At 33.6% G+C, this 14790-nt stretch overlaps 1 protein-coding gene and 1 pseudogene across 1 annotated transcript; one reads left to right on the forward strand and one right to left on the reverse strand.

Annotated features, from left to right (window-relative positions):
* The first annotated feature begins 1220 nt into the window (after nucleotides 1–1220).
* Nucleotides 1221–3023, forward strand: LOC129303360 (molybdate transporter 1-like; annotated as a pseudogene).
* Nucleotides 3024–5467: 2444 nt separating this feature from the next.
* Nucleotides 5468–11731, reverse strand: LOC129303358 (UBA domain-containing protein 3-like). The gene is made up of 14 exons (XM_054942635.1): nucleotides 11666–11731; nucleotides 11165–11294; nucleotides 10985–11046; nucleotides 10772–10859; nucleotides 10608–10669; nucleotides 10418–10514; nucleotides 9938–10246; nucleotides 9154–9729; nucleotides 8821–8976; nucleotides 8638–8745; nucleotides 8429–8512; nucleotides 7541–7703; nucleotides 7422–7464; nucleotides 5468–6000 (listed from the first exon to the last, which is right to left on the reverse strand). Exons 2-14 carry the CDS (start codon nucleotides 11261–11263, stop codon nucleotides 5874–5876), a joined length of 1974 nt encoding a protein of 657 aa, XP_054798610.1. The 5' UTR covers nucleotides 11264–11294; nucleotides 11666–11731; the 3' UTR covers nucleotides 5468–5873.
* Between the last annotated feature and the right edge of the window lie 3059 nt (nucleotides 11732–14790).

Consider the following 14790-nt stretch of genomic DNA (forward strand, 5'->3'; position numbering starts at 1 on the left):
TCACAGACTCTAATAACTAACTATTGGTTAAATTGTTACAAGACATGCACGAGTCTTCACCTGGGTCATTATATTCGTCCCCACTTCTACACAGCCTATGTTTTTTTTTTTTTTTTTAACTTAGGAGCTCCTTAAGAGGTTGAAAAGACCAAAGGGCTTGAATATTTGTCAAGTTTACAGTGGACGCCAATATCTTAACGAAATATATTTAATTTGAATCTTAGTGCTCTCCCTCTTCGTCAAAATCACCTAAATCGCCAGTTGACTTTTAGGGTTTAAAGGTCACTCTCTGTACTGTCTTGCCTCCACACACTCTCTAGTCCGGCAAGTTGGAAAATGATTCATTTCTCAAATATGATCCTATCTTTAAAATGAATGGTCATGGTTGCATCTATATTCTATAAAAATTGGTTGATCTATTCCCCACTTTGGTCTAATAATGCCAATTTTACATTTTAAGTATGAATGGCTATTTTAAATGGACTAGTAAAAAATATTGGTCTCCATCAATAATTAGTCATCAGGTTCTGAATTCCCTGCATGCTTCTAGTTCTGGTCTGGATATCAGTTGTGCAAGCTCAAACTATTATAATTAGTCAAAAGGCTGAACAAGTTACCCAGTTCTGTTTTCTGTTACGTATACCGTTATATTCTCAGCTCTCTCCGATGACAAGGTCCATCATTTTTCAAGTGATGATATAGAGTTTTAAACTAAAGATTATGGTATTTCAAATTTGAGCTCTCTCTGATGATGTAAAGTTTACCGATAGATATGGTATTTCAAATTTGAGCTACCACGCAAATTTTTCTTTGCAAAATAAGGAAAAAGAAAGAAAAGAACTACCACGCTAATATACTGAACACTAGGAGGCACTTGTAGTTGGATTAAGACACAAATGCCATTCATGGTGATGATGGTGTCTATGATCAGCAACATGAATGGGTGCTTGGGCCAGTGGGAACGATATGAGTCAACGAATTACATGATCAGGATTTTAATTATTAACCAAATTAAGTTGGCCATAACTTTGGGTGACGTCAGACTTAATCAAGAGGTAAGCCTTAGGAGCTTAATTATAGCTCTTGTTCATTGCACATTTGCACTAACACTAAAAAATAGTTATAATGTTGACCAATTATAAATATTCGATCTTGCTAAAATTTAAAGACTTGTGTAATTATGATCATTCCGTAGGTTATCCTTATAAATAACCCCTGCTTCGCATTTCTCATTACACTTGAATATCCCCCAAAGGCTCAAACAGCATCCATGGCGGCCAAAACCCCTTCAATTCTAGACCTTGGAACTGCCCAAGCCTCCTCTCAAATCGCTCACGCCGATTCAACGACTGGTTTCTGCTCCGACATAATCCTTCAGAAAGTGAAAACCAACTTGGTTTTCCGTTCAAAGTGGGCGGAGTTGAATGGAGCCATGGGAGACCTTGGCACTTACATACCCATAGTACTGGCCTTGACTCTAGCCAGAGACCTCAACCTCGGTACCACATTGATTTTCACTGGCATCTACAACGTCATCACAGGAGCCATATACGGCGTCCCCATGCCTGTCCAGCCCATGAAGTCCATCGCCGCCGAGGCCCTCTCCGAGCTTGACTTTGGGGTGCCGGAGATCATGGCCTCCGGAATTTTGACCGGCGGGGTCCTACTGGTATTGGGTGTGACGGGGTTGATGCAGCGAGTGTACAAGCTCATTCCTCTGAGCGTCGTCAGGGGAATTCAACTAGCACAAGGTTTGTCCTTTGCATTGACTGCTGTTAAATACGTCCGGACAAGGCAAGACTTGGCCAAATCTAAATCTTTTGGAAATAGGCATGGTTTGGTTTGGATGGCTTGGTTTTGGCCATTGTTTGTGTTTGCTTTGTTGTCATAGTGAACGGAGCTGGTGAGAATCATGGATGTGAAATCAGAGAAGGCCATGATTACGATCTGGGTGATCACCAACAACGGATTGAAGGTCGAAGAATAAACGGGACGAACCGGATAAGAAAGCTTATCTTTTCACTTCCTTCTGCATTTTTAGTGTTTGTATTGGGGGTTGTTTTGGCCTTCATAAGAAGGCCTGAGGTGGTGCATGAAATCAAATTTGGACCCACCTCTTTGGAAATTGCGAAAATCTCTAAACATGCATGGAAGAAAGGATTTATCAAAGGTGCAATTCCCCAGCTGCCACTATCAATCCTGAACTCTGTGATAGCTGTTTGCAAGTTGTCCTCAGACCTGTTTCCAGGGAAGGATTTTTCAGCCACTTCACTTTCAGTGACAGTGGGACTGATGAACTTGGCGGGAAGTTGGTTTGGTGCTATGCCTTGCTGCCACGGAGCCGGTGGACTTGCAGGACAATACAAGTTTGGTGGAAGAAGTGGTGCTTGTGTGGCTCTTCTTGGTGCAGCCAAATTGGTGCTGGGTTTTGTACTAGGCAAATCTTTGGCTCTCATTTTAAGCCAGTTCCCTGTGGGGATATTAGGGGTATTGCTGTTATTTGCTGGGGTTGAGCTAGCCATGGCTTCTAGGGACATGAACACCAAAGAGGATTCCTTTGTGATGCTTATTTGTACAGCAGTTTCGCTGGTGGGTTCAAGTGCGGCTCTTGGTTTTCTGTGTGGAATGATTGTATTTATGATTCTGAGGCTAAGGAGCTGGACAAAGGGTCAGCCTTTTTCTGCCATTCGGACGGACAAAACCCCTGAGCAACCCTGAGAATAGTCGTCAAGTGTGAGTAAATTAAATATTGCTTTCTGATTGTAAATGCTAGCCCTACTTATGTGGTATGAAATAGGTGCCCATCAGTTTTCCTTCGTTTTAATTTGATTTTGGTATGGGATAGAATTGCTAAGTTGTGCGTGGAGCTTTGCACGAGGGGTGGCTGCAGTAACGGTTTCTAGGTTCTATAGCTTTTGCTCTCTGCGTATGCTTCGACGTCTGCGTAGAGCTTAATTACCAATATGTTGTTATTTATCCTCAATGGAAGTTGTTTCAGTAAATGCTTACAAGTTTCACATAAATTGCGTCTATGTTTGTGTGCAGGTTTCTCTTAGCTAGCTAGGTAGTATTGAATTTACGATTAAAAAAAAATACTGTATTTATCCTAAATTATAAAATATTTTTTAACAAAATCACATATATTAATAAATTTTATTAAATATATTTTAAAATAAAAATATAAATTTTTTAAAATATTATTCATAACATTTCATTTATAAAAAATATTAAAAAGTAAAAAAATAATGAAAAGGTTAATATTAAAAAAATTTATTTTTATTAAAATGTCTTATATTATAAAATATTTTTTCTTCTTTTATGACTTAAAATAGGGAGTATCATTTTCAATTATGAGATCATCATAGGCAACAGCCTTTCCAATAATTTTTTTTTAAATTTTGGTATGCTTAAATTAATTTGTCCGCCGGATGGTGACATCATCATGCCATCACAACTTTTTGGATTTGCCCCCAAAACAAAGCAGGAAGAATTAGTTTACCATTCACTGTATTTCTTTTTCTTTTTTAAATATCCGAAAGCTAAATGGAAATGATTTTGATATTACCGTGGATGCCAATAACCAAGACTATATGTGATTTTAATTGCTCTCAGCAATTCTCCTACAAAAATGATCTCCCTACTTCCTAGCCATATTAGCATGGGGAAGGATAAAAGTACAATATATTTATATTATAACTTATCCCAATTAGATCTTCACCCGTGGAATATGGTCTGATGACGATCAAAATGAAATTTTGAATTATATAAAATGATCACTCTCTTTTCAAAAGCTTCACATAGCCATATCCATCCTAAAAAGATCACATGCAGCACTGATTAATTAATTAATTAATTAATTAGGATCATCAATCCATCCACATTTTTATTCAGTGTCGGACTATTAATTTATCTTAATATAGATTGTGTGAGCAAGAAAGAAGTGAAATAACTATATAAAGCGTAGCTCTCCTGAGAGGTATGTACAAGAGGTTGGAAAGACCAAGAGGAGCAATTACATCTTGAAGGAAACATATATATATATACGTATGTACGTAATATTCTCGTCATGCACGGTAATCAAGAAAGTCGATTACGAATTGTGCCTTCAGTTTTTCAAAGACTGCCTTGCCCCCACTCTCTAGCTAGTTCTGCATAAGCATGACTCATTTTCTCAAATATGATACTCTCTTTGAAACGAATATATGGTTTGTGCACAAACAATTAGTTTAATGCTCATTTTGGGAGTTTACATCTTAATCATGAATCATTATCTTACGTAATTTAATTTCCACCATTATTTGTCAGATTGATCAGGATTCCATGCTTTTATAGTTTTGATCTCTAGATCAGATCCACATATTTCCTCACTGTGTGTAAAATGTTGAGCATGGAATTATACAAGTTAAAGCAGCTCAAGCTCAAACTATTAAATCAATTGAGGTTTCTGCTTCAAAACTTCTTAAAAGAAAATGATGAGCATTGTTGAGCGTCATGTGTGAAGGGCTGAAAATTACTCTTGATTTTTTTCCCGTTTATCGTACACTGTGTGTGTGTGTGTTTCCCCCAATCATGTAGGCTTCTGTGATGATTACATGGGCGTTATCTTTTAATAGATACCCCATTCATTAAAAAAATATAAAATATTTTTATTATTTTAAGATATAATTAATGTATTTTTAAAAAAAATATGTGCCAATAATAAATGATTCATTTTATACTCCTTTTGGTTAAAAAATATAAAGTATTTTTAATTAAATTTCACCTTAATAAAGTAGTTACTTACTTTTTAACTAACTTTATCTTTTCATATTTATCCTTATTAAAACATCCTATAATAAATATAAAGTCATTATCAATAGGGACACTTTTAAAAAAAAACATAATGATTACACCTCAAAAAATTAAAAATATCTTACACTTTTGAACATTTAACTCCTCAAAAAATATCTTATATTTTTGAATAAAAGAAGTATATATATTTTTAAGTGAAATATTCAATTAAATAAGGGTAAATTAAATATGAAAAGATAGTAATAATTTGAAAACAATTAACTAATTTATTAAGCGATATTCAGTTAAAAATATCTTATATTTTTTAATTGAAGTGCATAATATTGCTATGTTTGTTTTTGCACAACCTTTAAATTATTTAAAGCTAGTAATAAGTTTTTTTAAAAGATTTATCTTCAGTAATTAAAATTTATTTTTAATTGCAATTTTGTTAATATTTAGATTGCCAAAATTAGTATTTAAATTTTAGATGGACGAAATCTAATAAAAGAATTCATTCACCACAAATATACATAAAATTTATTTTTTTTATACCATCTAATACTGTCAAATTAAATTTCAGTATTTTCACGTCGAATTATGGTATCTCTCAATATGATCTTTTTTTTAATAAAATTCAAATATTCAATTTTAGTTAAGTAAAATTGAGTAGTTGCTTTCTCTCAATACAACTATATAAAATTATTTCATCACATCACCTTTTCATAGAACCATATCCACACTACAGTTGTGTGCTATATAATACAAATCAAATTTTGTCGGCAATAATAATTACAGAAAACCAAAATTTTTCTCCCCCTCCGCTTGACAGTTCCGTATAATAAACATGCAATATAAACAGTGCTAGTTTACAGAAAATTCCGATACATAGAGAATTTTGGCCGCACAAGCCTGCATTTGGAGGAAAAATCACTTCATCAGCAACCCCGTGATTTCAAGTTTCTGCAAGGCTATCTGTCCGTACGCTGGTGAACATGTCAAATATAAAATTCATCTTCACCCATTCATAGGCGCAGGGCCATACAGTAATCTGCCATCTGAGAAGCAAACTAAGTCGTCCCAATATAAGGAAAATTTTCACGCTATCCAAATGGATTTCCTCCTGTGATCTTGGGAAAAGAATTTAGAGTGTAGCCGGGAGCCATGTATCCACTCGCTGTATGTTGAGAGGTTGTTTCACCATTATTGAAGCTTCCAGTTCTTTGGGGTCTGAGAAAATATTAAGCAGCAATTCGAATTTTATTCACGTAAGCAACTAAGAGAGCACTCAGACACGAGATGTCATGCAACTCAAATCATGACATCTACTTGCGGAAAGGTGAGTGAAAACACCGCCAATTTAAGGGCATGTTTGTTTTTTTATTTTTTATTTTTTTTGTTTTTTAAAAGCAGAAAAATTTTAAAACTTGTTTGTATAAGGGTATGTTTGTTTTCTGTTTTTAAAAACTATTTTTTAATTTTAAAAATAAAAAATTTAAAAATTTGTTTGGATAAATGTTTCTCATTAGTTGTTTTTAAATTATTTTTATTCTTATTTTTTAAAAAAATAGAAACAACTTTTAGTTGTTTTCATTTTATTTTTATTTTTTTAAATATATTACATTTAATTATTAAAAATTATAATTATTTTGATTAATTTCTATTATCAATCACTGTCATTAACTGCCTGAAACCATCACCGTTAGTCTATTTTTTAATTTCAAAATTATTTTTAAATTACATAAACAAATGAATTTTCATTTTATTTTTGTTTTAAAAATAATCTTAAAAACTGTATTATAAAACAGTTTTTAGAAATAAAAAATGAAACAGAAACCAAACAGACCCTAGGTATTTTTCATTTAATTATTTTTAAAATTATTTTCATTTTTGTTGTTAAAAGCAAAAAAAAAATAACTTTAAGTTTTTTTCGGTTTAGTTTTCTTATTTTTAAAATATACTATATTTAATTATTGAAAATTATAGTTGCTTTGTTAAATTATTATTATTAATCACCATTATTAACTACCTATAATGATCACTATCACTCTATTTTTTTAATTTTAAAATTATTTTTAATTGACATAACCAAATGAATTTTTATTTCATTGTGTTTTGAAAAACAATTTTAAAAACTATATTACAAAACAATTTTTTAAAAATAAATGACAACAGAAACCAAAAATACCCTAATATTCTGAAGTTTTTATTTGATTTTACACACACAAGCCACGATGATTACATAATGACTGCTCTTTTTCCTTCTTTTCTCACTTCATCTCTTTTTTTTTTTTATTATTATTATTATTATTGTTATTATTAAAAAGGTGGTCTCTCTAATAATTTGAATTTCTTTCACTTAATGTAATGAGGATAAGAGAAAGATCAAGTTGGAGCTTTTTATTCTTACTCTTGATAGGAACGAAATTGTGATCATAACTAACTCACACTTCACACGTAATTTGAGACAAATTATACTATTTATAACTTATAAATAATTTAGTTTTTCTATAAAATATAGAGATTATAGGTGTTTTCACCTTTGAAATCCACATCCACCGTATTCCCCCCACCCCTTTCCCCAACACACACAAACCTTCAACCATGCATGCTGACACGAGACTGCACTAAACGACGATAAAGAGAGGTACCTGGGAGCTAGCATATTATTGTTAAGTTGCTCGAAGTATGGACCTGAAATGCAGGAATAATCAATACTGTCATTGACGGAGAACTTTTTGGATGAAATAAAATATCACAAGGTCAATACCAGAAGAAGATCCGGGAGTAAAGGGAGATTGCGGAGGCATTGAAGAAGAAGCATAATTTGGGGATGGAGGCACCATTGACCCTAAGGCCCCAAGGCTTGAAGCACGCACTAATCCTGCTCCAGTTGACATATGTGCGCCATGCAAATTTGCCATAGCAGGAAACTGTGGACAAATGCCACCAAGTTTTGAGGGATAAGATATATAATTATTACGAAAAATTCAGATGTTATGTTAAGGCTCATGCAAGACGAGTCATTGAAATTGTCTCAATTTCGACCATTCTTTTAATGTCGTGGGAAAAAAATCATGAAAGGAAGGAAAAGGAGACAGGACGAGAACAGATGATAAAAATCCTCCCAAAACAAACCAAATGAACAAGATTTTAAAAGAACTTTTCTAAATGTTTGTCAAGATTTGTATGTGAATAAAAATTCCAGATGATCGCGCCTGAAAACAAGATTTTGTAATTGAATTCTAACTTCAATACAGATTTAAAGCATTAAACAGCTAGTGCCTTCTCCAAGCTCAGCATGATTGAGATTAATAAAATGTAAGAAGGTAAACCCCATCCTAAATGCAGAATACCCCATCAAACTCCTTCAAAGGAGAAATACAGGTGAGATATGAATTGATTCCATGCTATACTTAGTACACAGTTAGTTGGATGATCATTTCATTGGGTTCTGAGTCGTATAAAAATATTGGCAACTGCCAACTCCAGAATGATTTATCCCTCAATTTCTGTTACGTATGCAAAAGACATTTCGTGTCTAATTAAGGGTAAAAAAAAACAAGCATTTGAATTAGATAGATGTTAAAGCATGCAACAAAACCAGAAGCAAGGACTGATCAGATCTGCACCAAATCAGACTTCATATTATACGTACTGGAGAAGCACGGACTTGAGGTCTCCCGTCAGTTATATCAAATGGGTTTGTGGACTTTGCTGCCGCGGGAAATGCCGAGAATGGCTGTAAGTGAAAAATCGTATTAGCTTTGTAGCATAGGTTTAAAAGGTTAACACCAACAGAGAATACATACATATATATATATATATATATATGTAATCTCTGTGAGGAGTCGTCGGACAACATACTGCTGTATTAGAATAATACTGCAAGCCGTATCCCATATTATGAGGTTGAAAATTCTGCCAGCCTGCTTGCGGTGCTGGTCCTGGTAAGTAGCTTATAGTAAATAGGTTCTGCAAAGAAATTCATTCATGCAATCAGTCTCTTTTTAAGTTTTTTTTAAGGTACAACAACACATCATTTATTACCGCCGGAATTTCCTTTCTTCCCATAGACTTGGTTTGTGTTATCCTTGGTTGGCTTCCAACATCAGGTCTGGAGTCTTGAGAAAGTTTTGATGGAACTTGAGGAGATAGTTCCATAAGAGAGCTTGAAACGTCTGGCGCTTTTAGAGCAACTGTTGGCTGTATGTAATAACAAACAAGAAGATAATTAGCAACTATACATACAGGCAAACAGATGAGAAGGCATACATTTGCGGGCTTTCATATTTTTGGCTTCTACAACTCCTCAATACTGTTCAGGTATAAAATTTCAAACATTTTTTCTCAGACGATAGAAAGCTGTGAAGAATATTTCACCTGATTAAGCGAAGGGACATCTCTGACTGATGGACTCGCTGATTGTATCGCAGAGCTGTAAGCTGTTGAGGGTTGGGTCAGATTAGAGTCACTGGTTGATGCATCTGAGGAAGCACCAAAGTTGTTGGGAAATGGAGTTATCTGGCCTGCTGAGGTCGGAGGTGCTAAATCCCCATCCACAGAGATATATTCTGCTCTCGCAGTTGAAGTATCATTATCAGCAGCATGAACTTCAGACGCACTACTAGCTGTTGCATACAAGGGACCAGACAATTCAGAGAGTAAAAATTCTACAGCATCTAAAGTTTTAGTTGTCTCTTTTGTATAAGTTGTTGTCTCTGTTGTAGAAGACTTCGAGATATTTGTAAATGGCGTTTGAGAAGGCTCCTTTTCTGTGGAAATTTCAAATGGAGCCCAGTCACTTTCATCATTTGATTGAGGCGTAAACTGAGCTTCCGGTGCAGTTGCAGCATCAGAAACCTGTGATGTGACGACACTCAAAATTTGGGTTTCTGGGCTTTTTTGTTCGGCTGGATTCTCCTTAGCGGATCCCCCGCCACTGGCAAGTGGAACCTTCTGAAATTGAAATTCAACAGACACAGACTTCAGTTCGAGTTGAAACAGAAAATAATGCGGAATAATTAAGAAGAATGCACTTTCAAATTTCAAGGCTCTTTCCACAAAACCCGAAAAGGTATAACGGGAAATCAAAACTACAAGAAAAATACACTAGCAAGGTAAAATGATTTAAGTAGTGAAAGCTCCAAAGAGAAGTTGAATATACCTTCCCTCTGTCCACATTCTTTTGACCATCAGATGGAACCGCTATTTGCTTTGACTCTATGCTTGAAAACCTGCGAGTTATAGATTCATCGTCTCTGAACCTATCATCAACAACCTCAATTTTTATGGGATTTCTTCGGGGGTTCCCATTCCTCGGGGCATATCTGGGACTTCTTCTATCATCATAATAATACTTGACACTCCTGTCCTCGTTTCGTGAACTAGGACTGTGCATGTCATTTCCATCTTCATAACGTTCTCTTCGGGAAAAACTGAGCTTCCTTCTGTCGTAGGACTCCTCCTTGTTATTCTGAGTAGAGTAAAATAAAATATTTGTCTGTCATCTATCATTGTCCAAGAAGCACGTATTGACAAGGACACAGCAGGACGAATTGATTGGTGGCTAAATACAATTTGAAGTGCCATGAGTATCAGACAGAATAGGACTCTGTTTTTCTTCAGAATATGATGCAGAACTTACTAATCTGAGTCTGGGAAGATTCTTCTGTGTCCTTTCACCGCTGAATTTTCTATCCACATAAACTTGCTTGATGAAATCGCGAAGTCTAGGTATGTTACTGAAAGCAGACCACATCAATTAAAACAGATGTAGATAATGCATGCAGTACTATGACAAAACCAACGAGCGAGAGATACAAATTAAGTTTTACTTGGTATCGGGATAAGAATGACGATGAGGATCCCAGTCTTGAAGATAAATCTGCTTTGCTTTCTGTGAACGAAGTGGAGTTAGGTTTTTATTACCAGCTTATTACTACATAAGCAGTAGACTTGAGGTTTTGGGAAGGGGGGGGGAGAAGACGATGATGCTCACTTTATTGCCGCCTGCTTGAAGAGCAGTGACCTCTTCTGCAGTAAATTTAGCCATTGATACTGATTTTACTCTATGGTTAAACTCTCGTCTGTATTTCATGGACTTAGTCAGGAAAATAAAGGAATCGGAAACAAAACTAGAAAAAAGAAATTATCGGCAATTTGATAGATGTAAAAAAGAAAAGTAAAATGTAGAATAGTTCTTAATACGTACTGAATTCCGCTGCAGTTTGTGCAGACGAATGTCCAAAAGGTGGTGCAGACATATTGTGGTCCCTAATTCGTGCCAATCCAGGTACAGATAATTAAGGAATGTCTTATTGTGAAAGATATCAAATTTTTTTTGCGGGAGAATTGCTCAAAATTTAAATAAATAAACCAGAGAACTTCATACCAAACTATTGCAGTTGATACATCTCCGATTCTCAGGAAGTTTCGAGAGACTTCGGATTTCTCTTTCAATTCTATCATCTTCTTTCATCCGAGATCCCATCTTTGGAGGTTCAACAGCTTGAAATTATCGTCTACCAAGTGACCATTTAAAAAAAAAAAAAAAACTGTATTAAATGGATGATATGAGAGTCAGAGAATTTTCTTTATAATGCAAAGAGTTGAGAGGATTTAAATTTTGCAATCTACAACATATCATGCAGGTTCCCATTTAGAAGTCAACAAAGGCCCTTCAAGACTTGGGCATTGAATTGGCTGAAACAGGTCATCTTTTACGCAATCTTTTCTAACATTCTGTTCTTCTATTCCGGTTAAGATGACGGCAAAAATTCACCAATCTTAAGAAGGACAACTATAATTTTCCTTTTCTCGTTTTTATCTATTCTATCGATAATTTTCTCATTTACAAAGCCAGAGACGAGGAAAAGACTAATGGAAGACGAACCTGTTCGTTATAATTGACGATGAATATCGAGTTGCGCAGCCATTACAGGAGAAGGGGGAAAAAAAATAGCTGAGGATAAGAATTAGAAGGAATGTGAACGATAATGATGGAAAGAAGATCCTCGAGAAATGGGGTGGAGGGAAAGCTGCCGGCAATAACGGTAGCGCGTAATTTAATTACCGTTGAGCTGAACTGCGAGGGAGGCATCATTTCTTTCATGGGGTTTTTTCAAATGTAAGGGAAATTTGCTGTGGATTTTGCTCACAAAAAAATAATAATCTGCTAGTGGATTTTCACATTATTACGTCGTTGAAAATAATTAAATTGAAGCATATTATTTTTATTATTTATTTATTTTACTTGAATATTTTTCTAGAAATTTTAACGGGATTTCAAGACAGTATTTTCACGGGTTTTTAATTATCTAAATAGAATTTGAATCTTAGATTTTTACCCATGTCGAGAGAGCTGATTGATTTTTTTTTTTATCAACAGGGTTGGTTGATTTTACTGTAATTGAGGAAGTGCAATTGTAATTAAATTAATACATTTAAATTTAAATTTAATTTATTAAATTATCATATTGTAAAAATAATGCAACAATTAGTATTCATTATAACTTAATTACTATGGGTCCGTTATATTTCATGGAATTTGAAAAATATAATTCATAAATAATATAATTTATTAAAATTATTACATTATATGTAATATAGATACTTAAATAAAAAGTCAATATTTATTAATAATCATAAAAAAGAATTGAAATATATAATTGATACTAATGACCTTGTGGCCAAGTTGTATAAAAGTTTCATTATAAATGAGAGTTCGTAGATTCAATTAATTATAACTTAAAGTTGTTAGTGTATGCTCTTTTAAATTAAAAAAAATGACATAATTAATAAATAATAATCATTTATCATCACATTCTTTGAGATTATTTGATGCAAATTCATTAGCATTTATATTTGGAAAAGCATGTTTATCAATCATCATCATTAAATTCATTCTGACAGGGTAAAAAAAAAACCATCATCAAATTCAAACTTCATAATTACCCATATTTAGAGAGTTTGCAATATTCATATCTTCATTGATATCCGGATTCTCCAGTGAGCCGATGGTGCAAAGGCTGCTGATGGCTCATTTCTCATCTAATGGTCAATTGGTCATGAATATGAAAATGGATCGAATGGCAAAAATGGAAGGGTCAAACTAACCAAACTATTAAATATTAAGCCATCTTTTTTTTTTTTTAGCAGTTCTATAAGAGTGAGATTGATTCAGCTATTTTCTTTTTGAACCATGTCTTATACCATAGTTTCAAATTAAATCATGTGTTTTTATTTGTATTTTTAAAGATAGCTCGAGCTCAATTTTTGACCTCTCCTCCAACCTCTATCTCCAATTCTAGTGATATAGTCTTTAGCATCGAGATTGGAAGCTATGAATTACAAGCGTGTATGACATGCCTCTCCTCTAACTCTAGCAGTCTAGGCGTCTAGCCTTTGGATTCGAGATCCCAAGCACCATCAACAAATTAATATTTTATTTATATATTTGTGAATACAAATATTATTTTTTTTAATATTTAGGTCACTAGTTCGACTATTGATCTAACCCTTGAACTATAAAAATAGTTGTTGTTCACTGCAAGTGCATGAGTTGTAACAAGTAATATAAAAGTACAAATCATTTCTTGAGGATTTGTTTAAAAACAATGATTAACGCAAACTAAATGAGTTTAATTAGTTGAGCCAAACACAATTAGGTGAACATAATTTTACAAACTATTAACACTAGAAAATAAAAACCATGGATTTCACAGACTTTAAGCATAATTGAAATCTAAGATTATTATATCCCTTTATATTCATACCCCAAACCCAACCTCCTCTCCTAAATGTTTTTAATGAAAATAAGTGCTAACCTAGGGTTTATAAAATACTTAGACAAGCTCTCTTAAGTCATGAACAAATGTTTAGTTAAATTAATAGCCCAATCTTTTGTTACAATTAATAAAACTCATTTTTAGCTAGCTCCTACCCTAATGTGATAGAAAGCATATCTCTATTTTACTAGTACAATCATCCATTCAACATGAAAATATTAAGTCTTGCACTATTTTATCAAGTTCTACTCTCAACCTAGCCCTCTCAAGCATCAATAAAGTGAACCCACATCTAAATGGTGACTAATCACTTAGAAGCATTAAAAAAGAGTAAAATAAACACGCATATGTCACTAATTATAAAAGAGAGGAGGAACATGGTGTTAATTCATATAAGGGTTTTAAATAACCCTAAACAAAGTGTTTAGCTTCTCATAATCATCCAAAAGATACAAATAACACAAAATATTTGAACCCATATCAAAATGTAAGAGAAAAAGGGAAGAGGAACAGAAAATCGAAGAAAAGAGCTTCAAATATCTTTAAAACTCCATTATCTTGGACCCAACTCTTCCAATATACCCTAAACCCTAGCACGCAAGCGCCAAATGGTTGTTCAAAGTCTGAAGCATGCAGTCTAAGTTGAGCTCTTAGCATATGGTGTCCTACGTAACTAATTTTAGATAAATAAAATGCAGCGTTTTTCTGACAATGGCGAAAAATCGCGAAAGAAAGTTGCCACTTTCTGACGACTTTAACAGTTTTGAACTGTTTTCACAATTAATAAAATTTATCATTTTTACAATTGATTTTTCATCCAAAGCCTTTCAAAAGCATCAACAAAAGTCCATAAATGCATCTAATTAAATCTTAAATTAAAATACAACGAAATTAGGCAAAAAAATATTAAATTAAAGCTAAGAATACAAACCAAAATAAAAGGTACATTTGCCTAATTTGGTCAATCAAAATATATACAATTGAGCCAAAATGGATTAAAATTTAAGAAAAATATGATTAAATAATATGAAATTCTAGAGATTAACAATAGCGACCCGTTGCTTTTTTTAATTCAACATTCGGTGGGTTTTAAAACATTGCTTTAAAATGAAAAAAACAAGTTGCAAAATATGAAGTGAAAAAGATAAAAGAAGAACATAATGAAAAATAATAACTTTTCCTGATGTCATAGTTTACTTGTAGTTAGTTCTTGAGAGATGATTCGATGAAA

This window comes from Prosopis cineraria, unplaced genomic scaffold (assembly GCF_029017545.1).
Source record: "Prosopis cineraria cultivar Desert tree isolate PC_DT_omini unplaced genomic scaffold, ASM2901754v1 PC2, whole genome shotgun sequence".
Classification (NCBI taxonomy): Eukaryota; Viridiplantae; Streptophyta; class Magnoliopsida; order Fabales; family Fabaceae; genus Prosopis; species Prosopis cineraria.

Excerpts from the sequence above, each read along its gene's own strand:
- LOC129303358 (XM_054942635.1), bottom strand. The coding sequence starts at position 11,263 with ATGGGATCTCGGATGAAAGAAGATGATAGAATTGAAAGAGAAATCCGA. Across the intron at positions 8,746-8,820 it reads GAAGAAAGGAAATTCCGGCG|AACCTATTTACTATAAGCTA; the intron begins GTAATAAATGAT and ends ATTTCTTTGCAG. Across the intron at positions 8,513-8,637 it reads AGTATTATTCTAATACAGCA|CCATTCTCGGCATTTCCCGC; the intron begins GTATGTTGTCCG and ends TTTCACTTACAG.